At 38.3% G+C, this 27,494-nt stretch overlaps 2 protein-coding genes across 3 annotated transcripts; one reads left to right on the top strand and one right to left on the bottom strand.

Moving 5' to 3' along the window:
• Positions 1 to 6: 6 nt before the first annotated feature.
• Positions 7 to 17,177, bottom strand: LOC118751464 (tenascin-R-like). The gene is made up of 6 exons (XM_036486302.1): positions 16,171 to 17,177; positions 15,700 to 16,102; positions 962 to 1,093; positions 699 to 886; positions 439 to 625; positions 7 to 370 (listed from the first exon to the last, which is right to left on the bottom strand). The coding sequence occupies exons 1-6, from the start codon at positions 17,085 to 17,087 to the stop codon at positions 179 to 181; spliced, it is 2,019 nt and encodes a 672-aa protein (XP_036342195.1). The 5' UTR covers positions 17,088 to 17,177; the 3' UTR covers positions 7 to 178.
• LOC118751462 (protein O-glucosyltransferase 2-like) lies at positions 2,205 to 5,363 on the top strand. 2 transcript variants are annotated; one of them, XM_036486300.1, is made up of 4 exons: positions 2,205 to 2,476; positions 2,557 to 3,472; positions 3,534 to 3,833; positions 4,903 to 5,363. In XM_036486300.1, the coding sequence occupies exons 1-4, from the start codon at positions 2,292 to 2,294 to the stop codon at positions 5,014 to 5,016; spliced, it is 1,515 nt and encodes a 504-aa protein (XP_036342193.1). In that variant the 5' UTR covers positions 2,205 to 2,291; the 3' UTR covers positions 5,017 to 5,363. The 2 variants fall into 2 exon arrangements, with proteins under 2 accessions (XP_036342193.1, XP_036342194.1); XM_036486301.1 differs by having other exon boundaries at positions 2,331 to 2,476; positions 2,553 to 3,472.
• Positions 17,178 to 27,494: the final 10,317 nt, after the last annotated feature.

The following is a 27,494-nucleotide window of genomic DNA, read 5'->3' on the forward strand; positions in this document are numbered from 1 at the left end:
TGCACAGGGTGTTTCAACTGAACTGGAAAATGCCTGTCTACATGAAAAAAGTTTCATTTTTAAAATGCCACTATGCTTTTAAAACTATTTAATTTGAAACTAGTTTGCGGTTGATTTTAGGTGCTTTCAAAACAGTTGTCGTTCTTGGCTACAACTTAGCGCCTCGAAATAGGTTAGCCTATGACGTAGATACTGTACTACCCATAGGTTGAGGGGCCCGAGGACGAATCATCATGGTGGCCTTTTTTAGTGTGTAGTCCCAACCGCGCCAGCGGAACCAAACAATGCCTTGTCGTGCTGTTAAATCTTGCGGATCATGCAAGTAAAGACCATTTAGGCCACGACCGCAAGACTTCCACCACCAGCCGCCCTAATAAATACGCAAAATATAACGTATTATAATTTTGAAAATACACTTAGTATAAGAAAAATCGTCACCTTGAGCATGCTAGCACAATTCAGTGAGCTGCGATCATTGTCTCTATTGTATGTTGAGAAAGGACTATTGTTGGAACCGTACCATGGATCATTGAGCGAATCGCCAGCATTTCCTTCATAACCATCGATTTCCAACTTGTAATAATCAGCTTCCGAGTGGATTTTGAAATGCGAATATTGTGCATATCTTTAATAAAAAGTTTGCATTTAGATTTTAATTTGTGTAAGCCCGTTTCCAGTACATAAAATTTTATAAGTACCTCTTATTGCCTTCAAAGTCCTCTAGCTCAACACGCAGCGCATAGTCCTCATTATTGGTTAGCATATAAATGTTCTCATTACCTAGCCAGAACTCCTTCGCTGGATCGCCAAAACCATTTTTGTAGTCAGCCCAATCACGATTGAAGTTCTCACGCGGCTCACCGAAATCATCTCGCCTTTGAATGACCTGAAATAAAAGAGAGCAAATGGGTTGTTAGTATTTTTTTGAGATTTTTGTTTAAAATTTCCAATAAGAAATTACCGTCCAGCCGCCATCGGTAATTTCTTGCTCACAATAGACCTTTAAGAACCAATAAGTAGTGCCACGGATTTGCAAGTAGAATACTCCAGACTGCCTCATACCAGCGTTAAGGAGGTCAACACAAGAAAAGCCCTAAAAGTAACAAAAATAATAATACAATTTTTTAAATATTTCTTTCAAGAATAATAACAAAAATTTCGTACATGGTATAAGCTAAAATACCCGACTCTTTTTATTTTGGTTATCGTCTGGCAACACTCACGTCAGATGTAGATTTTTGCTTATTAGTGTTGTGCTGAGTCGGTACTTTAAAGTATTTATCGATACTCGGAACCGATTTAAAAAGTATCCAATACTTTCGACACTCGGTACCAAGGCGAATTTATAAAAGGTGGTGTTAAGCCCTATATGTAATACTTCTATATTGGCAGTAAGCTAGCTTCCCAATGTGAAAGCATTTCGAAATCAAAGCGAGACAGTCTAGTACCGTTTTTGTCAATATATTGTGTACGTGAGTGCGGTTTTTGGGTGTTTGTTGTGTACATGTTTATTTATAAACGTATGTGTTCCTTTTCTTTCGAACGTGTTTATTGATATATCTGTACTGTAGTGTTTTCGGACGGTACTAGCTCTTACTACCAATATAGGAGTATTACATATATGTGTTAAGCTTAAGTTTGTCAAGAACGCAGAACGTATACTTAAACCCAGTCTGTTGTATACGCAGAATTTTGTCTATTACTGGAGCCCTCAGTGTTGCTTACTACAGTGTTGCCATTCATCAATGCCTTTTCATAAACTTACCTTCTCAACTACAATTTTTCGTGCTATAATAGATTATAGCTAAATATAAACTACTTAGTTTTCAACAAAAAACCTTATTCAATAGTAAATTTCAAATATTTTAACGTATTTGGTATAGGAACCTATAACTTTTTTACCATCTGCAAAACTGACGAAGTGGCAACCATCTATAGAAGGAAGACATCAGCAGACACGGAAAAATTTAAATTCCGCAGATTTCTGCGCTACGGGCTACAACTACAGAAAAAATTACATGGCGCTCTGGTAAGACAGATCGTGTCAGCGATCGCATGTTGCTACTGGATAATTTGTAAAAGAATACAGCTTATTATAGCGAACGTTTAATGTATGTATGTATAGAATCGGTACTGGGTACTGAAAAGGAAGTATTGGGTACCGAGTATAGTGTAACCGGCAATTCAGCACATCACTATTGCTTATCAGCGGCTGTTTGCTATTTGTTTGGAACTTTTTGTGAACGCATATCTACATAAAAAATTTAATAGATAGAAGAAAAGGTCGTGAAATGTTGTTGTATACCTTTCTACCGGCTGCAATATTAACATTTTCCGATTTGGTTTACTCATTTGAGGGAAGACGGATAGTGGATGCAGAAAAAACGCTGGTGTGGGGACCCGGCTTGAAGCCGGATGAAGTTGTCTTGCCCGCACGTTATTTCTTCATACACGCAGTGGACAAAAACGGACGCAAGTGAGTGGCATATTTTGCATAATTAGTGAAAGTTTACACTCGTGTGTTGAGTAATTAATTTTTTTTTGTTTTCGAGGCAGATTTGAGCAATCGCCCCCTCAAGACTTTCAAGTGTCTGTCAAAGGCAATTCACCGCATGGTAAATGTCGGTGTAACGTGAATCTAATCGATCGCGGTGATGGCTCTTCAATTGTGCGCTACACCATTGCCGACTGGTGCGATCAAGTAGAGCTAGAGGTGCGCTACAATGGTTCGCATGTGGCGCAATCACCGTATGTCATATACAATAAAGTGTATTCAGAACGCTGTTACTGCCCGCAAGAGCTAAATCTCTGGATGTTGCACAATAGTTGTCCCTCCTATTTGGACGATAAACAAATCGTTTGGGACTTACATTCGTTCAAGCGTGTGAACTTTAGCGCTATACGCGAGAACCTTTTAAGGCGTTACAACCAACCAGAGAGTGTGTCGTTATGCCATTATGTGGTAAAGCAGCAGCAAGTATGGCGTCAATGCTACGGAAAGTACACAGGATTTAAAATGTTCATGGACGCTACACTATTGGCGTTGGGACGTGTTGTTATGTTGCCAGATATGGAATTCTATTTGAATTTGGGAGATTGGCCGCTTTCGAAGAAAGGTGGACAACAGCGCACCTCTGGCCCGTACCCGATATTCTCATGGTGTGGCAGTGATGACTCGTATGATATAGTGCTACCCACTTACGATATTACTGAATCAACTTTGGAAAATATGGGACGTGTAACTTTAGATATGTTGTCGGTGCAAAAGAGCGAATACCCTTGGGACATAAAAGAGAACAAGGCATTTTGGCGAGGTAGAGATTCCCGCCGGGAGCGACTCGAATTAATTGAGCTGGCGCGTAAATATCCTGAACTGATTAATGCATCACTCACAAATTTCTTTTTCTTCCGCAACGAGGAGGACAAGTATGGCCCAAAAGTTCCGCATATATCGTTTTTGGAGTTCTTTCGGGTAACTTTTAGTAAATATTAGCAACTTAATATATGTTAAAATGTTAAATTGTTTCCTGTAGTACAAATACCAGTTAAATGTGGATGGCGTGGTAGCTGCCTATCGCTTTCCTTATTTGCTTGCCGGTGATTCGTTGGTTTTCAAACAGATGTCTACCTTCTATGAACATTTCTACAGCAAGCTAACGCCTTTTAAACACTATGTGCCCTTCAAGCGTGATTTAAGCGATTTAATTGAACGTCTACAGTGGGCCAGAGAAAATGAAGACCGTGCGCGTGAGATCGTGGCTGAGGCCCGTAAATTTGTGGAGAAAAACCTGATGCCACAAAACATATACTGCTATCACATGGCGTTATTTAAGGTAAGCGGTACTTAATTCCGTTTCATTTACCATGAAATAATTATACCCGAGCGCACTTGTGCACAAGGGTATTATAACTTTTTTCACATAACGGTTGTTTGTAGCATTCAAAACGAATCGAGATAGATATAGACAAATGTATACATAAATGATCAGAATGAAAAGAGAAATCGATTAAGCGGTTACTGTCTGTCCGTCCGTCCACCCGTCCGTCTGTGCACACGATAACTCGAGTAAAAATTGAGATATCTTAAAGAAACTTGGTAGTGCACTTCTTTCTGGCGTAGGACGGATGGTATTGAAAATGGCACAATCGAACAATAACCACGCCTACCTCCCATATAACGGTAATTTTCAGTAACTACTGAAGATTATTCACTCAAAATTGATATTAAGTTTTAGACGAAAAATAAGAATATTAAAAATATATGGAAAATGGGCGTAGCCACGCCCATTTATGGTTACATGTGTATATCTTGGTAACCGCTGCCCACATCCCATATAACGGTAATTTAGAGAAATACGAACTCTTTGATAAATCAGTAAATATTAAAGCTAATTTATTCAAAATTTATGCTTGCAACAATTCTTTACCAAGAAACACGTTTATGATAAAATTTATTTTGGAAAATGGGCGGGGCGGCGCCCACTTATGATCACATATATGGATCTCGGTAACCGTTCTACCAATTTGTACCAAACTCGGTGTGGTTATCGTGCTTGCCACATAGAAGAAAAACGTTGAAAATTATTGAAATCGGACAAAAATTACGGCCGCTTTTCATATAACGGTAAATTTCAGAAATGCTGGAAACTTCAATATTTCGAAATTTAAGGAGGCTAATTTACTCAAAATTGATACACCCCGGCTTACCATGTAGCGGTAGATTTCGGAAAGGTATTTAATGTTCGGCTCCGCCCGAACTTAGACTTACTTGTTTTTTTTCCAATAATTTTTTTGCATCACAAATTACGTTAATATTTCGACTAACAAAAGCATCTAGTCCATTTTATTATATCAAAGAGCCAATATTCCTTCAAAACTAATTTTGCTGTTTAACTCTTTTAGGAATGGAGCAACCGTCTCGTCTCACCTATTACCGTGTTGCCTGGCATGGAGAAGGTCGAACAGGTTTTCACTTGCTCTTGCAAAGAACCGCCTTACCCTAGGGATGAGCTCTAGACACTTACTCAAGTCTGCGCATACGATTTTTCGCATTTATTGATTTCTGCTTTTCATTTCTTTCTACCTAAACCTCACTCTCATTTTGTATTTTTTCTCTTTTTTTCTTTATAAGCCATAATTGGCTCTTTTCACATTCCATACTTTACCTTAGACGTCCTTGCTTTCGTTACTTTGTTTTTTGAATAGCGGTTAATGATGGTAGAAAAATCGCATATCACTGCTTTTAGCTTTTAAGGACAACTATGCTTGCAGATATTTGTTGGTTTTAGAAGGATGTCGAAAATATGAAAAGGTAGATTTGTTTTCTACTTTACAATTAAATTATTTTACAGTAAAACGCTTTCCTTGTACCCAACTTAGTAAACAAGTATTATAGCAGGGTATCTATTATATAAAACCCACACCGTAGTTGCTTAGATATAGGCTTTGTTTCATTTCTTTTCTAGCAGATAACTATCAGGAAGAAGAAGAATGAGAAAATTGAAAGAATTACGCTCACAGAGAGCGAAGTAACGAAAAAGTAAAGAAACGCAAAACTAGCAGAAACTAGCAAGTAATCAGCTGGTCGGTGTATTTGACAATATAAGTTGCGATCCCGTACGAGTCCGGACTAGTCAGAAATAGTCAGAATCAGTCAGATTTTACTGGAAATCGATCCCGTACTCGGTTCTCTGACTATTGAGAGGGCAAAAAAGAGAGTTAATACGGTTCTCTCTCTGTCAGAAGTTACCAGTTTTAGTCCGAGAATTTTTTGCTGGTAAATTCTGGTAAATGTGTCAAACGATCTGCTGTAGTGTGTTTGGCAACTAAATTGTAAACAAAGGAAAAGTGCACTCTGCTAATTCATGTTGAAAAGTATTAAATTACTTGCTTAAGTGGATTCTAATGAATTTGAAAGTATTTTTGGTTATTTACATGTGTGAGCAGAGTGTGTTTACATACAAAATAAGCAAAAAATGTTGAAGTTGACAGAAGTTACCATTTTTTTACTAGAAAGCGATCCCGTACTGTTCAATGTTACTCTCTCGCTCTGAGCGAATTTTTATTTTTTGACAGTTTTACTAGTCGGAGTCCGGGGAATACGGGATTGCACCTAGAAAATATAGAAATAGAAATTTTGACAGCTGCTAGTAAAAATTTTACAGGAGAGCCAAAAATAGAAGAGCGCAAGAACGAGAGAGAGCAGCTAGTTTCTGCTAGTTTTTTTGAGTTAAGGAACGCTTTCCAGCAGAAATTAGTGATAATTTGTTATAATTATCTGTTAAGAAACAAAGCTATAGCTTTCTGCTCAACTAACATGCCTATATTCCGCAATAACGACATAATTCAAAAAACAATTAGGGGATTCCCCTAAACTCGTAAAGTCACGAGTAAACTCGTAAGTTTACGAGGCTTTTATGGGAACGCTCCCTATGTGAAAGGGTGTAAATACGTTCGTAAAGTGACAGTTTGACAGATCCACCAGGATTTTGTGAAGCAATTTTTATTCCGTAGTATTTTCCATAACATCCCGCCGGCTTGTCTCTATCACTCTTGGCTGAAATACAATTAAAAATGCCGAAATTTATCAGAAAACCTAAGTCAATAAAGTTGGTAGATGAAATTCATTCATTTTATTCGCTTATTATTTTTTTCCTTTATTTTCATTATTTTATCGTACATTTTAGGAAAAATTTTGCGGCCCCTCGGCAACACTGAAGTTTACGAGGTCGTTTGCGCATCAAATTTGCTTCGTAATTTTTCGAGGGGCTCGTAAACTTAGCTCCATACAAATTTTGACAGTTCTTTTACGAGGATTGTAAATTTACGAGCTTTACGATGCTTTTACGAGTTTTTTTTGTGTGGGGTTTTGGGTAATGTTGGCAGGAAACTGAGTTCCTTAAACGCCAGGTTATTCCTCTGATTCTGTAGTTGAATCTCTTTTAGCTACATGAACGCGTAGCAACAGAAGCTCTTAATGAATGCGCCTCGGTTTGCGCAGTTTGATGCTTCTTGATCAAGTGAGCTTAGTGTGCTTTAAAAAAAAAATTGATAGTTGAGTGATCTTGCTATAATCCCAATTGTGAAGTATATCATAAAAAATTGATTCTTGACTGAATATTGTGAAGTCCTCTCGAACGTGCCTAAGGAGTGGACATTGAAACGTCTGGTGCAGGTAGCTGTACTTAAGTCCACATCTGCAGATGTTGGAGTTCAGAACCTTGATCCTACACAGGTATTCCCTGTCATATGTATGTACATCCAGCAAGTATACTATTTAAAGTTTTTGTTTCCCTAGGTTCAAGTTTTTTGCTATAGAACCACGGTTGTTGTTGGTGTTGTAGCAGCATACAAATTCCCCAAAGACTTTTTGGGGAGTGTTGCTGGAGTGACAGTCCTTGGCCAGATATAAATCTGGGTCGTTCCGGTTACGTAGACCCGACTGTCGTGGGAACGATAGAACCACGGTCTTTTCGGTTTAGTGGGGAAGATCTGTGCAAAGAAATTGGGTTTATTCGCAGTCTTCTTCAATTTCGTTCCGTATCTTACTGCGTGCTTGGTCTTTAGTAAGTCTAAAATGTAGTATGTTATTTGAGTTAACAGCGTTTTTAGCTACCTGATCGGCTCTTCCATTTCCTACGATTCGCTTATGGCTGGGTGTCCAGATTATTGCTACCCTGTCAAAGTCTGCCTCACTTATTAGGATGTGGATCTTTACAATTAAATGGTTTTGGTTGGATTTTTTTTTTTTTTAATAATTGGCAGGCTATCAGGCTGTCCGAGAAGATTGCATCTTTTCCATATCTTAATTCTCTAGCTAGTTCCAAGGCCTTCAAAATGGCTATGGTTTCACCAAAGCTGGAAGAAGCGCGGAACTCAAGCTTAAAGTTATGCTCCGTGTTGTCTTGAGGGTTAAAAATTGCAATCCCTGTTGTGCTGCCGCCCACGGATGCGTCCGTAAACAGAATTCGAAAATTTGCATTTTCGTTGTCGTGTATCAGTTGGTGGTACGCATATATGTAATACTCCTATATTGGCAGTAAGAGCTAGTACCGTCCGAAAACACTACAGTACAGATATATCAATAAACACGTACGAAAGAAAAGGAACACATACGTTTATAAATAAAGATGTACACGACACATTTACAAAAACGGCACTCAAGTACACAATACATTGACAAAAACAGTACTAGACTGTCTCGCTTTGATTTCGGAATGCTTACACATTGAGATGTTAGCTTACTATCAATATAGAAGTATTACATATATGGTGGTACGTCACTCGAGTGGTTTCGTCCGGGAGAGTTGACTTCTCGTCCTTTAAGGTCTCCGTGATTATATTTACATAGTTGGTCGGTATCGTGGTGTCAGTTATGTTTAGTTCGTCGAAGATGTGCCTGAACCTGTTGAAAATGAGACTGTAACTAGAGTTAACACTGGGATTGCCGTAAAGCTGATCCCTGAGGGATTAATCAGTCACAATATTATTCATAATTTCTTTTGCAGTGAGCCATCTTGCTCTTTCACTGGGCGGGAGTTCATTGGCTAAGGCGTATAATAGCGGGATAGGGGTTGCTGGGTTTAGCCCAAGACTTCTTCTGCGGAAACTTTTCTGGTAGGTCTGAATTTTTTTATTGACGGTCTTTGCTCAATTGGTCATTGCAGTACGGCTGAATTCAATTTTACTTTTCACTATTGCTGGATTTCCATTGAAATGACAAAAAATGTATGCCATTTAAAATAATGCCATGTGGAAATGAATAATGCCATGTGGAAATGAACTTAGTGACTATTGTTTTAATGTAATGACACGATTATTTTTTAATGCCCGACTTTGTCATTTGTCATTTTTGCCATTTAATGCCTGGTGGAAATCCAGCATATTGCTTTGTAATGATTTAGAGAAACTTTAGGATGTAGCCCTGCTTTAACGGCCGTGATACAGTTAAACAAATTTGAATTTTTTTGAGATTTTTTTATAACCTCAGAGTAGTGCTCACTGACAGCTTGGGAGGCGCTTATTCGCGTCCCAAGAAAATTTATGAATTGTGTTTGCTCCAGAGTTTGATTATTGCAAGTCAGGTTGAAAAGTTTTTTGGTTGCCCATTGCAAAATACATCAGTTGTTTTCTCAAGATTTATTGTTAGATTTAAATCATCGCACTTTTCCTAAATGTGTTGATTTTGCTCTGTAAATTTGCAAGCGATTGACCCAGGTCTTTATGAGCCGATAAAAGAATGAAATCGTCTGCGAATTGGTAAACTTTGGTGAAGATTTCTCCAATATCATGCCTGGTGTCTGGTGTATACGTTGAACAGTACCGGAGACCGACTGCTGCCCTGAGGCAACCCATCACATATTTCTGTCCACATCCTCTAGAGCTTTCCTAAGTTTGACCAGACTCACGCAATTGTATGCATTACTAAATTTGTTATTTTAAGACCTTCACTTTTCAGAGTTCTAATGTCATGAAGCAAACAATTTGTGCACACCGTGGCAGATTTCCTTTTCCTATACACGAAGGAGTAGTTGGGGAGAATATCGGCCTCCTCTAGCATGTCCGTGAGCCTATTTTTAATTACTAAATTAATGCATTTCAGGAGGACCGACAGCAGGGCTATGGGCATGAAGTTGGTAAAATCATTTAGGTCTTTGCCTGCTTTCGGTATGGGCACAATTCTTATTTTGCGCCACTTTTCCGGTATCTGGTTTGAGAGGAATGCGTTGTTTAGAGCGGTACGTAAGTTGTTTAGGGATTGTTCCGGGAGTGCTTTTAGCATTTTATAGGTGATGCGGTCCGCACCTCCTGCCGACTGTTTTTTCTTTTATTTTTCAGAACATCCTGAATTTCCGGGAAGCTTATTGCCAGTTCATTTTCCGGTACTATTTCTTTGTTAGGTGCTATATCGCGATTCGAGATGGGGACTAAGTTTTTTTTAGATGTTGGAGAAAATTAAGATTATTGCTATAAGACCACGCAAAACCGTTCCGGGCTTGAAATCACCTCTCATAGCCTTTACGAATTTCCAGGCTTGTTTGGTAGTAGGGTCATTGTTCAGTTCTTCAACTTTACCTTCAAAGCTTAGTATTTTTTTGCTTTTTTTAACTTGCTCCTTCCACGTTTTTTTTGTTCTAAACACGCTTCAAAGTTTTGTGGTGTTGGGTAGTTCTTACATTTTTTAGAGGCATATTTTAGCAAACGAAAGGTTTTCGCTAAGGTTTCGTTCCACCAAGCTTTGGGAACTATGTTGCCCTGAAGGGTGTATGTGGCTGCTACTAGCTCCTTATTAAATTTAGAATGAATCTCCTCTATGTTCGGCTCCAGTTCTAGCTGTCGAAGTTCCAATTTAAGCTTATTTTGTGCTAAAAAGCATTTCTTATGAATGCTAATTGCGGTAGACTCAATTATGATAGGAAAGTGGTGGCTTCCCCCCATTCTTGTTGGGTCTGTTCTCCATATAAGCGGCACGTTACAGTTGGTGAACGACAGGTCTATAACCGATCCATTGGGAGATAAAAAGTTGGCTTTAAAGGTCTGAGTTCTATCATTGAGGGCCCAAAAATTGTGCTCAGAAATTATGTTAAGAAGATTTCTACCCCTACACGACGTGATTTGATCTCCCCACGCCGCTGCTCTGGCGTTAAAGTCAATCAGGACTAGTACATTTTGAAAATTTTCAAGAAAAGTGAGAAGACTAGAAATTTAATTTTTGAAAGTTTCTGTGGGAACAGATCGAGGAAAATAAGTCGCGCAAATGACCGAGTTAGGTTTTAAGTTTTTAGTTTGAATTACCACAATATCTAGATCTGACACGAACGTTAGTTTTCTGAATTTAGTTTTTTTCCTCAGAATGATTGCTACCCCATAAGTACCCATAAGTTCTGTTTTTTTTTTTTCTATTATGCTAAAATCTATAATGTTTCTGTGGTGCTGCTCATTTGAATGAAAAATCTCACTCAAGCAAGCACCATCAAAATTGTAATTCTTCTTCTTCTTCTTCTTTATTGGCGCTGTAACCGCCTAAGCGATTTTGGCCGAGTCCAAAACAGCACGCCAGTCATTTCTCTTCTGTGCTAACTGACGCCAATTGGAAATGCCAAGTGAAGCCAAGTCCTTCTCCACCTGGTCTTTCCAACGCAGAGGAGGCCTTCCTCTTCCTCTGTTACCAGCATCGCGGCCCGCGTTGAATATTTTCAGAGCAGGAGCGTTTCTGTCCATTCGAAGGACATGCGCGGAGCCGCTGAATTTTTTATCGCTGCACTATGTCCATATCGTTGTAAAGCTCATACAGCTCATCGTTAAATCGTCTGCGCTATTCGCCATCACCAACCCGTAAAGGTCCGTAAATCATTCGCAGAATCTTTCTCTCGAAAACTCCAAGAGCCGCCTCATCAGATGCTTTCATTGTCCATGCCTCCGCGCCATACACCAGCACAGGCATGATGAGTGACTTATAGAGTGTGATCTTTGTACGACGAGAGAGGACTTTACTTCTCAATTGCCTACTCAGCCCAAAGTAGCACTTGTTGGCAAGAGTGATTCTCCGTTGGATTTCAAGGCTGACATTATTATTGGTGTTAATCCTGGTTCCCAAATAAACGAAGTCGTTTACTTTTTCAAACTTGTAACTGTCAGCAGTGACGTGGGTGCCAAGACGCGTATGCTCTGACTGTTTGTGTGATGGCAGGAGATACTTCGTTTTGTCCTCGTTCACCACCAGACCCATTCGCTTTGCTTCTCTATCCAATCCCGAGAAGGCAGAACAGACGTAGCCCTTGTTTTTACCGATAATATCGATGTCGTCGGCATACGCCAGCAATTCTACGCTCTTGTAAAGTATTGTGCCTTAGAGGCTCAGTTCTGCGGCTCTTATTATCTTCTCAAACATCAGATTAAAAAAATCACACGAAAAGGAGTCCCCTTGTCTGAAACCTCGTTTGGTATCAAACGGCTCGGAGAGGTCCTTCCTATTCTGACGGAGCTGGTGGTATTGCTCAACGTCATTTTACACAGCCGTATTAGTTTCGCGGGGATACCAAATTCAGACATCGCGGCATAAAGGCAACTTCTCTTCGTGCTGTCGAAAGCGGCTTTGAAATCGACAAATGATGGTGTGTGTCGATCCTATTCTCGCGGGTCTTTTCCAAGATTTAGCGTATTGTGAATACCTGATCTATGATGGATTTTCCAGGCCTAAGGCCACACTGATAAGGTCCAATCAGTTCATTGACGGTGGGCTTCAGTCTTTCGCACAATACACTCCATAAGACCTTATAACCTATGCTTAGAAGGCTGATTCCGCGGTAGTTGGCGCGTATGGCGGGGTCGCCTTTCTTGTGGATTGGGCAGAGCACACTTAAATTTCAGTCGTAATTATTTAGGTAAAATTCTATTCTATTTATGCTTGCTTTTAGCGATTGGCAATTATATTGTAAGAGTTTAATTTGTGTCAAGGTTCGGGTTTGAAGCTCTTCTAATAGCTTTTCAGGCCTGTATACGACCTCTTCCGCTACTTTCTTTTTTGGCCTTTCCGCTGACCTGTCAGCTACCCTGTGCACTATTTGCTATTCCGTTCTGGGCAAGCGAGCTACCGCACTATACTTGATTCTAGGTGACTTTCTATTAATCTCACTGCCCCTGTTTTTGGCGATTTTGTCCTCGTTTGTTAAGTCTAGGAACTCCGCTTTATCAACTGCGAGCATATTAAACCGATTTTCGTTGCTAGGGAAGTAGGCTTGGAGGGTCTCCCTCCTGGAAAGTTTTTTTACTGCGCGTATGTAGTAACAGACTTTTCCTTTTCCCAAACCTCACATGACTGCTTGTCGGAAGCTGTGTGTGTCGTTCGCATTCCCACATAAAATGCATTTCTTCTCACAGGAGTTAGAATCACAGCTATTTCGCCCACATTGAACACACCTTTTCTTTGTTTTGCAGGCATACTGCGTGTGGCCAAGCCTTCCGCAGTTCAGACGCTGCCTTAGAGGAGGTACATAGAAGTCGACGTACAGTTTTGTGTAGTCAAGTATGATATACTTTGGAATTTCTTTATTTGCAAAGCAAAATTTCTCTGTGGTCATGGGGACAAATGTGTTGTTTTCAGCCTTCCGCGTGAACCGCCTGACTGAAGAAATGGGGATGCTCGAGATCGTGTTGGCCTTTAATTCAATATCAGTATATGAACTTGGTATACCCCTAACTACGCCATAGGGTTCTAGGGCCGTTTTCGAAACGAAAGGCCTTAATCCCGTTGCCTTGATTTTAGAATTTAACAGAAAGTTGTTTACAGTTCTTAAATGTAATTTTATACAGACTTTTCCCTAACGCTTCAATTAGGTCCATATCTTTGATACGTAAATGTTTAATCGCGTTAACCCGTTAGTAATTTTTTCATTTGGTATTTCTTGGCATTTAGCCGTGTCAATTAGTACGAAAATAGCACCTGCAAAGTCGGAGGGGTACATAACCTCATTTGCTTGATTGTTCGGCTTGTTGTCCGTCGTCACTGTACTGTTTTCTGTGTTGTTTGCCGCCAACGCTAGCGGTTCTCGACATTCCGTTACCTTTCCGTTGTCTGTCACTTCTTCGTATTCTATTGCCATTTCATTATCACTAACACTATCACCCTCATTGTTACTGATCTTCCTCTCACCGGATGTATTCAAGGAATGCCCGAATCTCATGAGCTCATTATTTTTTAGCATTTTCTCTAAGGTTTCCTCTGCTTTTTTTAACTTTTTCCCCTCACCCTATTGGCTTTCGAGAGGGCTTCCACAGACCCTGCAGCCGGCGACGCCATATCAGCTTTGGCTTTTTTTGCTGCCGTTGCCGGTAGTCTTATGCTTATAAAAAACCACTAATTAACACAAGTCTGTCTACACGCACTTCACAATAATATAATTATAGCAAAATAACTCACCAGAGCCGTTTATCACTTCTTGCCGTAATTTAGTTGTCGTCCAGATTAAAGATAAGCAAAAAACCCAAAAGCGAAAATGGGCATTTGTTTGTCTTTATGCTATAAGCGTTCCGCTATAGCATAGATATGTATGATACTAAAAGAACTAAAGTTACTGTACTTAGCACTTCAGAGTGCCTATGCGCCAGAAGCTAACACAAGATAATTATCGCTGCGCCAAACACGTCCAGCCTCGTTCACCGACGAAAACGAAGTCCCCCTTCACGAGTTTAAGGGAAGACCTTAAATAACTAAGCGTTACTGTTAAGTTGAGCATGTCTCTAATCCTTGTCTAATCCATGCCTACACCTTACCACTTACTTTAGTAAGGATTGTACCTGCATTAGACAAGGACTATAGGCATAAGTACGGTGACCATATTAACCAACGTAAAATAAAGGACAGTTTTTTTTCAAAATGATTTGGGAATACGTACATAAAACTCGTATGATAAAAGTTCCGTACCCATATCTTAATTTAAATCAAATATTTACAGTTAATTGTAATATTTAATTGTACAAGTTCCCCTGTTGTAGCCAAAAATGAAGCCAAATCCTTTTCAAGGACTTCGCCATCCCTTCAAAATTTGGAATTTAATGTTCATAATCCACCGAAACCTTAATTTTTCAACCAATTTTTACCAAAAAGCAAACAAATAAATATTTAGTTTAGAGAACATTTTTTATAAAATTTAAAATTTTTTTTTGTTTTTTTTTTTTGTTTTGGGAGAACCGTACAATTGTTATCAACTAGTTTTTTTTATGTAACATTTATTAACTGGAACAGGAGAGTACATTTTCTTCAAAAATGTTACTTTTTCTGCATTTTGCACAAAAAATTTAATATAATCAAATAAAAATTCAGAAATCAGGCTTAACTGGTCTCTTGCAAATATTGTAAGCTTTCATAAAAAAATAAAAATTAATCAAATGAAATGAAAAATGAAGGCTCCAGTGAATTACGAACACTAAATGCCGGTTTTGAACCACTAAGCAGCAGGGGGTTTATTGTTCTCTTTCAGTGGAACTGGAAACTCAGCGTGCAACACCATCCTGGGCACAACTTTCCCTGTGCTTTATAGAATGTACAAAGATAACCGATTAAATAGAAACCCTTAGGTGAGGTGCGAAATAAACTGGGGAAGGTTTTCATTATATTTTATAAGGGACATTTTTATTTTTTATATTCTCCGTTAAAAAATACCTCTGAATAATGCAGAGCCGATTTAAAGGACAGTTTAAGAAATAAAGGACAAAAGGCGTCCTTTATTTTGAAAAAAATTATAAAGGACAGGGGGTTAAAATAAAGGACTGTCCTTTAAAATAAAGGACGGATGGTCACCGTAGGCATAAGCCACTTAACAGCAGTAAGGGTTTTAATTTTTCGAATTTTGAATTATGTCGTTATAGCACCGGACCATCTAAAAATCTAAATCTATAGAAACTCTTATCTTAAAAGAACAAACATTTGTATTGCCATTTTTACACGTTTTATACTTTTTTAAGAACTTCTTTTTTAAGTAATTTTTACGAGCATATAAACGAAGCCATACCAATTTGTATGTACTTAAATTTCGCATGAGATAATTTAGTTTTAAACATTTATATGAAAGTGAAATGTATTAGCAAAATTTTATATCGTCTAGACTATACTCAAAACACAAATTTGTGAAAATTAAAAAATAAATATTTATATGTATGTGCAATGTTGTAAATAACCGCTCTATTATTATTTAAACTCACCTTTATGTCCTTTAGCGTAAGTATGTCGGTGGTGAAAGTGGAATTCACCACAGACGGCTTATTTTTCACGCTGGGGAAAATGATGCCGCCTTTGCGTGAAAGTGGCTTTGCCGAAGTCGATGTAGTTGTGGCTGCTGATGAAACCACGGCCGATGAAGCACCCGTGCTACCAGCAGAATTAGCAGCAATTTGTGCCGCGGTGACCGTATACGATGAGACAGTTGGTTGGCTGGCAACAGCTACCGGCGGGCTGGGCGTAGTAGTGCCCGCTGTAGTGTACGCACTTAGTGAGGCCGTTGTTGCGGCCACAGTAGGCGGTGGCGCAGTTGAGGTGCCCGTTGCGCTTGTGGAAATCGGAGTGGTGGGCATATTCGTCTCGGGGTACTCATCGATGACGGAATAGCTGTCAGAAATGCAAAATAAAAAAAATGTAATCAAATGTCCAAATACACCAAGCCCTTAAATATTTACCGATTGGGATCATATTCGACAAGTCGATCGATAGTGGGATCCATCAGCAGCTCAGCTGGCACTGGTCGTTGCGCCAGAAGCTGAACATCGTCCTCCTGTTTCTTCAGACGCTTCTCAACCATATCCAGGTTGTTGATAATTTGATTCGTTTTCGCCTTTAGATCGTGATGAATCTCACCAATAGCCCGCTCCTGTCGCTGCGTCTGCGTTAGCAAGGCATCGGACTTGGGTAGCAAGTCATTGATAACCGACGACTTTGTGCCCACCACAACATCCCACACTTCGTCCATTTTCTCTGAAACCGAAACCATCGGTCGTATTTGCTTCACCAACGCGTCGATCTTACTCGATTTTATGATCGGTAACGACGTCGTGGTGGCATTCAATGCATTCAACTGCTCCTGATGATCCACCACCGCCTCATGTATATCACCCACCATACGCAACATTCGCCCCACATTCTCCGATACAATATTTATGTGAAATTGTAGCTTCTTGTCGATGTTGTCGGTAGTGTCCCGCAATTCATTCAATTCCGAGGACACGTGATTCATCACCTCGGCATTCATTGCCTTCGTTATCTCTACCACATTCATGCTGATCGGTTTTTTCTCACTCGCTTCTACATTAATGTCGTCCACTTGCAGGAAATTATTATCGATTTGTGTTTTGAGCACCTCAAGCTTAGTGTCGATATCGCTAACCTTTTGATCGAGCAACAGCAAGCGATTGTCCAGATGCTCTGCCGTGGCCATATTGGCAATACGCGCCGAGCGGCCACCACTGCCATCTATAGAGGATGCATGTATATCGTTGGTGATTTTATTATCTAGCGTGCGCAGCTTGGAGATGACGGCATCGGTTTTGAGTAAATTGTCCGCTACACGATTGTCTAGAGCTTCCATGCGCTTTACCATGTGCTCGACCGATTTGTCGAGGCTATCGATACGTTTAAGTTTGCCCTCGAGCGTCGAGATAATCACCTCGAATATGTTGAGAAGCTGTTGTTCTCTGCAAGAAGAAAAATTTTGAAAGCAGTGGACATTAGTAAAAACATCAACTGAAAATCGTATGCATACGGATATATGTACATTTTTTTTGAATAAAAATTCCTAATACATAACTATACAAGATTTTTGTGAAAATTTTAGAGGTCGTTAATTTTTCGTTGAGAAATTTCAATAAAGACAAGAAGTGGAACCCCGAAATTTGTCTTAGAGTCTGGGTCTAAAAATCAGGCGCAATTTCGCCATAGTCGTGTTCTCGATGAACTTATAGGCTTATAGGTAGGGCACAACCATGTCCTTACATCGTTGGATTTATGAAAGTACGTTGGGTTGAAGGTTCCTCTTAATAATAGAGGCGTCGAGGTGATGCAAAGTACCTGAGGAAGGCAGTAGAATATCTCACCAAGGTTCTCAATTTGTCCATCGTCCTTTCATGATTTCAGATATCTGGAAAACAGGAAGAGTCGTGTCACTGCTTAAACCCGGGAAACCAGTCAACGAAGGAGAGTTGTATCGTCCGATAACCTTTCTTTCCCTGGTAGCAAGGACACTTGAGGCCTTGCTACTTCCGCACTGTATGTACCACCTGACCCCAGTGAGGCATCAGCACAGGTTCCGTAAAATGCACAGCACAACAAGAGCACTTAGCGCCATAAATACCCAGATAACTTCGTGCCTGAACCGCAACCGCCCCTGTGTGGCAACCGTCCTAGTAGTGTTGGATCTGTCAAAGGCGTTTGACATCGTCATCCACTCCACGCTAATTGAAGACATTTGGGCTCCCTACCTTCGACAGGGACTTGAATTTTGGTCGGCGAATTATCTGAGTGGTCGACAATCACCAGCTATTTTCAGATACCAAACCAGCAAACCGAGGAAAATTAAACAGGCATCCGGGAATTGAATCGATGTCCTGTAAACGGTTATCTCTTAAAACTTTCTCGCTTCTTCACTGCCAGAAGGCTAACCCTCTCGCCTACGAAATCCTTGACAACCGTTTTTAACACCTGGATGAAGGAGGCCAGACTACCTTCGAATTACCATGGATAGTCTGTCATTGACAGGCCGGATCTAAACTATGAAGCTACAGACATGCTGGAATACGGCATGCCGGACCGCAACTGGATGCCTTATAATGTCGCTACAGCACTACGAGGCTCAAAATCTCCCGGTGAAAGAGCGCAAAACGATTCTCTGTAAGAAGTTCTGCCATAGACGTGGACATCCGTTCTTCGACTCGGTACCCATGGAAGGAAAACGAGGAATGAACTACTGGCGCAACTTCGCAAAGGAGACAGGCAACTAACAGGGTTGTAGTACAAAATAAGAAGAAGAAGAACAACATAGTAGGCTTAGGGCAAAGGCACCCGCGATTAGTTTGCGTTATGAACCTTGGTGAGTTTTGAACGAATAATTTAGAGATGTCTATCATACTGTGGCGTGGTAGAATAAGATGCGATGACGTAACCGGAAATATTTTAGAAATGGAATCAGTAAAAATATGAAACATTCGATTTTCAGTCAGCAGCAAGCAAAACATCTGAAACTTGTCCGTATATAAAAGTAAATTGCGAATAAAAGCCGAATGTTTCAACCGCTTCAAATTGCAGTTTGAAAAGTAATCAGAAAATGCAGTGCCCAAAAAAGTGCGTTTTTTGCTGGCTTTTATAAAACATATTTGGTTACTTACTTTTTAATATTTTGGTTTAAACAATTTGCGAGGAAAAATTCAGGTGTTTTTATGTATCACCATGCACCACTTCACTCAATTCCTTTCGCCAACAATTTGTTTATATTTACAAGTATGAAATTGCCACAAAGAACCAATAATTAAGTGCTATAAAAATTAATAACTGTCGCAAGCTAAATAGTTAGGCACAACAGTAGTTTAGAATGGTCACTTTACTGCTGACCACAGCCAACCGTTGTGTGTCAGCCAAAATTGTTATGAGCCATTTTTGACTAATTACATATTTTGCCTACGGGTGCGAGTAAGTATGCCACATTCACGCATCAACGCAATGCTCTAATTATGGAGCTTGGCCAATTGTATGTAAATTAACAGAGCAATTAGTTTCGAATAACGAAATATCAACATTCAAATGAAGAAATATCAAAAAATTAATAACTGTTATTAGTGAGTACGCAGTTGCTTTTTTAAAGCGTAGGCATAAATTAATATGTTGAAATGAACCTTGCGCATACATTTAAAATATTGCGAAAATTTAAGATGAAAAACTATTGGATTTTATTTTTAAAGTTTGCTTTAAAATTGAAAGTAGCTTACCTATATTAGAGCAACTGCAAATCTATAAACAACAAATTTGGCATAATTTCGGTTTTGTGTTGGGATTTGAGAATGACCATTTCCGACTTATTCAACAGCCAGACTGGTTTTACAGTTTATTTACTAAAAGAAAGATACGAAAAACTGAGGAGCCAGATATGAGTGCGAACTTCTAAAACAATAGTGCTTCTTCTTAGTTTAAGCAGACATTTTTTGTTACGCAAATCATTGATTGAATTGCACTCAGCACTGAGTCGAGCTGACTCTCAGAAGTGTGCCTACGCTCAGACCCACTACTAAAAAAATATGACCCACACTTTATCGGTCGACGAGTCGGGCTCTCTTGAAATAGATGAAGATGTATGGACGTGCGCACACCACACCAACTTAATCGTGCCCGTAGTTTGAAGTGCAGCCCGATTGCGTCCAAAGTAGAAAGTTGCCAACAATCGGCCGACTGCTTGATCAGCAAGGCGCTCTTCTACGTGCGAACACTGCAGACTTTATCGGCCACCAACTCATCGATAAGGGCTGCCATCTTTGCACAACATTTTAAAGAATGTGCTATAAAAGGAGTATTAAAAGATACTTATGTAAATAAATGTGCATAAATATGGTATTCGTCCGTGAAAATTTGTACCTCCTAGTTTCTCGTGCTTGTGGCCGAAAGCCAGGCGCTACTAATTATAGACGATGCACTTCATACCTAAAGAAGTTGGCAGCCCTGTCGTCGATATTTCAGCAATTGCCACCGATTTAGTCTGAAGTGTGAGCGCCCACCACCAACCTGACTATTTATCTTGGTTAGTGGGCGCACCTACAGCCCAACTCGATTAGATAGTTGGTGGCCGATAAAGTCTGAAGTGTTCGGGGGTTCCTAACATCCATCTCCAGCTCCAACTGCCTTCCCTGACTCGTTAAGTGCCGGATCAAGGTGTCATATCAACGCCGATGCGCGAACGGAGTACCTCGGGTACCAGGTACAACGAATCTCCTGTGCGGTGGACCACTCCATTTTTACGCCACTTATATATACCCGAGCTTTTTTTTACCAACACTCTTGTTTTGCCTAGTTTTGATAACATGTGTTAAATGAATCTGAGGCGCTGGAAATTTCCACAGAGGTTGAAATTGAAGCTCAAACCTTCATCTAAGAGAACATAACACTGGCCAGCAAAATTTATATTGACTAAAATATTTCAGCCGATCCTTAAAGAATTATTCTGCCTTTTTCTGAGTTTCGCCTGAAAAAAAAATTCACCCGAACAATTTTCAGCCACCCATAGAAAATATGTACATGGAAACGAAAAGTGAACCGGCTCGGGGAAAATGAGATTAATGATAAGGCTAATTATACATTTAATCATGGGATATGCGACTGGGTTTTCCGAGGCCCATTTTGTCTTCGAGCAGCCGCAAAATTTTTTCCTTAGCTCTGGGCGTTGAAAAATTGTATGCCTAATACCGCTAATATTTTCCAAACATGACGAAATCAGCTTAAGGTAATTTGTTATTCATTTTGTAGAACAAACCTGAACTGTTTAAGTATCAAGGTGGTAAGTGTATCTTCTGGGCCTTAATTCTTTTGGCAGGTGTTGCGCGAAAGTGGCCCATTTTTTAACCCGCAAATATTTTCTTCTATTCTATGAGTAGCAAAGAATTGAAATATATATCGTCGTTTGAAGTACTAAACCATGTATCAAGAAAATGCAAACCTTCGTATGTGAGGTTGCCAAAATTTTAAAAACTTGTATAAAACTTCTCTTATTTCAAAATGGTTCTCTCTTTTATGCCTACTTATCTCTTCTTGTAATGTCTAAGTATCGATATTTTAGTATGAATGGAATGATGCCAGGAGCTTACGGTGATCAAATATCTTTTTTAGCACAAATGTGAGTTACGAGGTTTTGCAGAACCACGATACGCTGTTTTATATTTTATTTTATTTTTTTATTTTATTTTATTTTTTATTATATTATTTTTATTTATTTGTGTTTATTTTATAATTTTTTTTTGTAAGCTTTAACTCCTATTCAATAAATTTTGTTGTTAAAAACAAAAACCACAAAAAAAATTTTTGGCGCTTACAGTTTTTTAACCCCTGAAATTTTCATCGCTCAAAGAGTTAAGAGGTAAAAAGATTTTCACACTGCCCTACTTGAAAATTGTGTAAAAGCAGCTAAAGGGAAATCGGGCAATAGCAAGTCGTAAAAATATGAAAGACTTAAGAAACGAACTTGGCTACGTACTATCGCAAGTTCGTTTTGCTGTGGTTGTGCTGGAAATAAGATGAAAAAATTTAACTTCAACGACAAGTATAATTGAAAATCGTTTTAAAATCCTGATTAAAATACCCTTTTTCTTTACAAATGCAGCAATTTTGTAAGCAATTCTTATGCGAATACAAGTTTAATGAAATAAGCTGTACCTAAAAGTTTTTTCAAGATTACAAAAAAAAAATCACACCTATTTAGTTAGAAATGCACAGATTTTCTCGTTCAAACATCAAATTCCCGCTTGATTCATTCAAAGCTAATATCGCCAATCGGAGACACATAGTATTTAAAAAGTTGTGTTAAAAAAAAAAACAAATAAATAAAATCTCAGCACAAATTTCGCACAATGCGTCAACGTGATTTATGTACTCAGCTGACCTCAAACTGCTCCTTTCTTGCGTATTCATGTACATGTCGCATAGAGCACACTTACATGCGATATAGTTACATTTCTAGATACATTTCGTTACATGTGCAACACATGTACTGGCCATGTTGTCAGCAGTAGTCATCGTGTAACCTATCCGATTTTTCGGTTGCCTTCTTTTTTTTTCTCTATTTTGCCATCAACTTTTTTCATTGAATATGCTTTTCGTTGCACAGCCAAATTAAAAAAAAATTTACTTTATGGTAGCAGACGAGGTGTTAGACCCCGCATGTTAGATGTCTCCTAGTAAGTGTGCTGTTACATGGGAGAATAGATACTCGTGCCATAAAATATGTGCTCCTAAAAATCGCACTACAGACATCCATATATACATATGTACTCGTGTATACATATGCATATGTGACACCCTGTGACAGTGACAACTAACAGGCGAATAGCCGCAAAACCTTAAAACACATTCATTATAGGCTTGGTGTTGTCGTGCGCATTTTTATGTGTGTTCGTAGTTGTGTTTACTGTTTTTTTTTAATATTTCTTTTTCGCATTTTTTCTAACACATTATTTATGCAATATTCATCACTGCATTTTTTGCTTTAACAAACATAAATAATGCATACATTTCGCTGGACGAAAGGGTTACGCTAGGGGTCCGGCTGCTGAGTTTGTCAATTAGTTGTGGTACATTTACGTCAGAGTAACGGGAGTGGAATCATTTTTATTTTGCTTGAAATTTAATGCTTATTGAGATATGTACATATGTACAAGAAATAAGAAAAACTTATTCTATAAAAAATTTCTTCATTAGCCTTCCAATACACATACATACATATATTGTATATACATCTATGATATGAACGTGTCTTTAATAATGAGACTAGCTTACAGACTGAGGCCAGCGATAAGACTAAATTGTTTTCATGTCCCAGTAGATCGGAGAAAAAATTCCAGCAGATCAAAAAGTTTTGCTGCAGATCTGAAAAGATGGTATTTAGAGATATACTTATTTACATATGTATTTGCGTCGTCAGGCATTAAAATTATATTTCCAAAACGAACTTTAAGAGAAACGTTCGAAACAACTAGAATCTCGAGCATGTGCATTGAGTATATAAATAAGAGCAGACCATTAGACCCTGCAGCCAATAGCTTCGCGAGGAACAGTTGAGCGATACAGGGAGAAGAGGAGAGACGTACATTGCAAAAATGAAGAAACGAGAAACAGAAAATGTGAGGCGAAGGGCTTCAAATGCTGCCAGACAGGACTATGGTTCGAAAATTCTATCAGAAAATAAGTTAGGAATGGAATGGTGCTGGTTTCTGTAGAAATGAAGATGGAAATTTTGTAAAAGATGCCAAAAATACACTAGAGATGTGGAAGAAACATCTCTAAAAATAGGTGGCGCATTGATGAAGAAGAACCTCAATGAAGAACAATGCAAGCATTGATGTAAGCAACACACTCGTTCGGCTCTAATTCTAACAGAAAAGGCGACCGTGGACGATAGAGTATGGCGAAGGTGGGTTGGTCAGGATTAAGATTAAGATTGTGATTGAGGTTGAGATTAAGATTAAAATAATTGTTCATTATGGCTATTCGTGTTAATGTCATCAGGCCTATACCCTGTCCGATTTTCAAAACGAGATGGTGGCAAATTATAGATGGAGATGTGTATTTTTTCGAAAAGAGTAGCAATTTGTTAAAAAAATAAATTCAAATTATTTAATAAGTTAAATTAATTATTGAAATATGGGATTTGATGCACCATGTTGATGTTTTTGAAAAAGGCTTCATTTCTTAGCTACATCTACCACTTGCCTAGAAAATTAAAAAATCAAATTCAATTTAAATTAAGGCAAATAGGTAATTGAGGTATGTTTTAACAATATTAACAAATAAGTTTATTATTATTTTTAAGAGGGTTGCCACCTGGCATAAAAGACGAATTTAAATAAATTATACACAAGTGCCGGTAAGCGAAGTACTTTTCGTACAAATCGGAGAAAACCTACTCAAAATCAGGGCTATTAAAGGAAAAGTTTTGCTAAGCGGAAATGCAGCTAAAAGCGAAAATTTTGTACAAAATTTATTTCATGAAGTAGTATTTTGGAAAAATTGTGCACGTAAGCGGAAAATGCAAGTTATATGAAATATTAAAATATTGGTGTCAAACAAAAGAGTGTCAAGACATCTTTAGTTTGAAAATTTAGAATATTTTGGGGGGAGTTTGAAGAGAGTTGCCCCCTTTTAAAAGGTTAAAATTCAAAGTATTTAATAAAATAGCCACATGTTAAAAAAAATCAAGTTCAACTTGAATTGCGGCAATTAGGTAATTCAAATATGCATCACACTATGGGTATTAACCTTAAGAGGTTTAAGAAGATTTTGGTTTGAAAATACTTTTGAAGAGGGTTGCCACTTGGTTGAAAGATATGTATATATATGACATAGTTAAATGTGAGTATCAAACGGAGGGGTTTTAGGAAAGATTTAGTTTGGAAATCCTATATGACATAGTTAAATGTGAGTATCAAACGGAGGGGTTTTAGGAAAGATTTAGTTTGGAAATCCTTTTGATTAATGTAGTCACCTATTCGAAAAGCCATACTAACTACGTATTTACAGTATATTCTGTTTAGCTGCCTATTCGCTTAGGTGCATTTTCCGCTTACGTATATAATTTTGCCAAAATACTACTTCACGAAATGAAATTTGTACGAAATTTTCGCTTTTAGCTGCATTTCCGCTTAGCAGCCCTTTTCCTTTAACAGCCCTCCCTTTGAATAAGTTTTCTTCGATTTGTACGAAAAATACTTCGCTTACTGGCAAACAATTTTTTTGAAGGTGCTTTTTGCTTGCCAGAAGCAAATAATAATGCTCCTATAGCGACTTTTGTTAAAACGCCTTATTCGCATTAAATACTTTTAAAAAATTTTCATGGAAAACAGTATTGAAACAAAATAAATCACAGTTTAGTTTTTCCGCTTAGTTGCACATTTCACTTAAGTGCACCAAATCATTTGCAGTGCAAGTAAATGCAACTAAATGGAATATAATACGGAAGCTAATGCGATCTGCAACGTTTTTCGAATTTCAAAAACGATATGTCAAATTAAAATACTTGACCTGTAGATTTGAAATAACGATTTAATTTCTGAAGTTAGAATTGTTTTGTCGGTACAGGGTGATTTAAAATTACAGAAATTGAACCATGCGGGACTTCTCTCCACGCAGAAACGGATAGACGGATTTAAATGAAATTTGGCACATGAATCGCTTATAACTGTGACTACCATTTGAAATATCATCCGAGAGATTATACAAAATCTCAAAAAGTTCGACGGATCCAAAAAAATATAATTCTTTTAAATTTTTTATCAATCCCAAAAAAAATAAAAAATAAAAATTCACCGTAAAATTTTGGAATTTTTTTACACATAAAAAAATGTAATGTTCCATTATCTAATATATAAAAATCACGAGTCACGGTTTTAGTGGTCGAAGTCCACCTAAACGGCTAGACCGATCTTTATGAAATTTTTTGTGTATATATGGAATGTATGTGAATCGGGTGGAAAGTACATTTGATACCGTTAGGTACAGAGGGCGTGGCACCTCCCGTACAAACCGATTTTTCCATATTGCTTATCTCGGTTCATGGTAGAGTACTCGAACGTGGCATGGAGATACATATATGAAAACAGTCGCATACTCATGGAGAAAAATTACAGTTTTTGGAAAAGGAGGCGTGGCACCTTCCATACAAACCGAATTTTTCATACTGAATATCTCTGGAAGTCTTTATGGTAGAGTAATGGAACTTGGTATGGAGATATATGAAATCAATCACATGGTCATGAACAAAAATTGGGCTGTTAGAAAAAGGGACGTGGCACCTTCCATACAAACTGAATTTTTCATACTGCATATCCCCGAAAATGTTTACGGAAGAGGACTCGAACATGGTATGGAGATATATGAAAGCAATCCCATACTCATGGGGAAAAATTGTGGTTATCGGAAAAGTAGGCGTGGCACCTCCCATATAAATCAAATTTTTCATACTGCATATCTCTGGAAGTGTTAATGGTAGATTACTGGAACTTGGTATGTACAAGATATATAAAATCAATCGCATAGTCATGAAGAAACATTGGGGCTATTGGAGAAAGCGGCGTGGCACCTCCCATACATGGTAGAGTACCATACATGGTGGAGATATATGAAATCAAACACATACTCTTAGATAAAATTGGGGCTATTTGAAAAGGGGGCATGGCGCCTTCAAACGCACTGAAACTATTACATATCTTTGTATGCATGTACATTTTTGTTAGGTTATTTAAGACGGCAATGGAAATATGCCTTCTGACAACCACCAAACCGAATATTAGAAGATAAATGCGTCACTAAAAATCATAAACGTGAACTGTTGGTGAAAATGTTGGACCAAAATATTTCAATACAAATAATTTATTTTGGGCGGGACGAAGTTCGCCGTGTCTACTTATAAAACTCTAAAAAAAAAATGTACAACAAAAAAGCTATGTAGACCGAAGTTCAATTGCTCGTTTATTGTTCCGTCTATAGCAGAGGTCCACGTAGGGGTAAAATTTGCGAACCTGTAACGTATAGCCCAGCAAAAGATTTCGAAGGGATTGCATCTGTATTGCAGAAGAACATTTTAGATTACACTAGCAATTACCCGGCGTGCTTCGCTGCGCCTTAAATGTATTTTTGTGTTGTAACTCTCCCCCTAAGCTCTTATGGCCTCATTTACAAAATATTTTTAAAGAACTTTATGAAGTTAGATTTAAAAAAATCGATCTATGAAGCATTGTTTATTTTTTTTTTGAGTTAATATATTTTCGAAGGTAATTAGAAAATATGTAAAGAACCGACTTTCTCTTGGAAATTTAATTTATAATCTTATAACTGGAGTCTACTATCGCACCCTTTCCTCAAACGTGTATTGATTCAATATTCAAATAACGTATATTTATATAATTTGAAAAAATCTCCCTACTATACAAATATGTACAGCAATATTAAATAATATTTTCAAATGTTGTGAGAGGGAGTAACAAAACAAAATTACTTTTAAGGCGCAGCGAAGCACGCCGGGTATTCGCTAGTGTCACATGAAATTAACTGAGCAAAGTACAATGAATAGCTGTTAAACAATGGCACCATCTACTTTAAATGAAACATACTTATTTTCGTGGGGGATACTCACACACCATATACTTTTCTATTGAAATTTTTCCTGAATTTTCCTAGCTATAAACCTCCAACGAATGCAAAACCGTGAAAATCGGTTCGTGCGTTCTGGAGTTATAGCGTCAGGAAGGAAAACCCTACTTATTTT

Source organism: Rhagoletis pomonella, unplaced genomic scaffold (assembly GCF_013731165.1).
Source record: "Rhagoletis pomonella isolate Grant_MI unplaced genomic scaffold, Rhpom_1.0 Rhpom_scaffold_00717, whole genome shotgun sequence".
In the NCBI taxonomy this organism is placed as follows: domain Eukaryota; kingdom Metazoa; phylum Arthropoda; class Insecta; order Diptera; family Tephritidae; genus Rhagoletis; species Rhagoletis pomonella.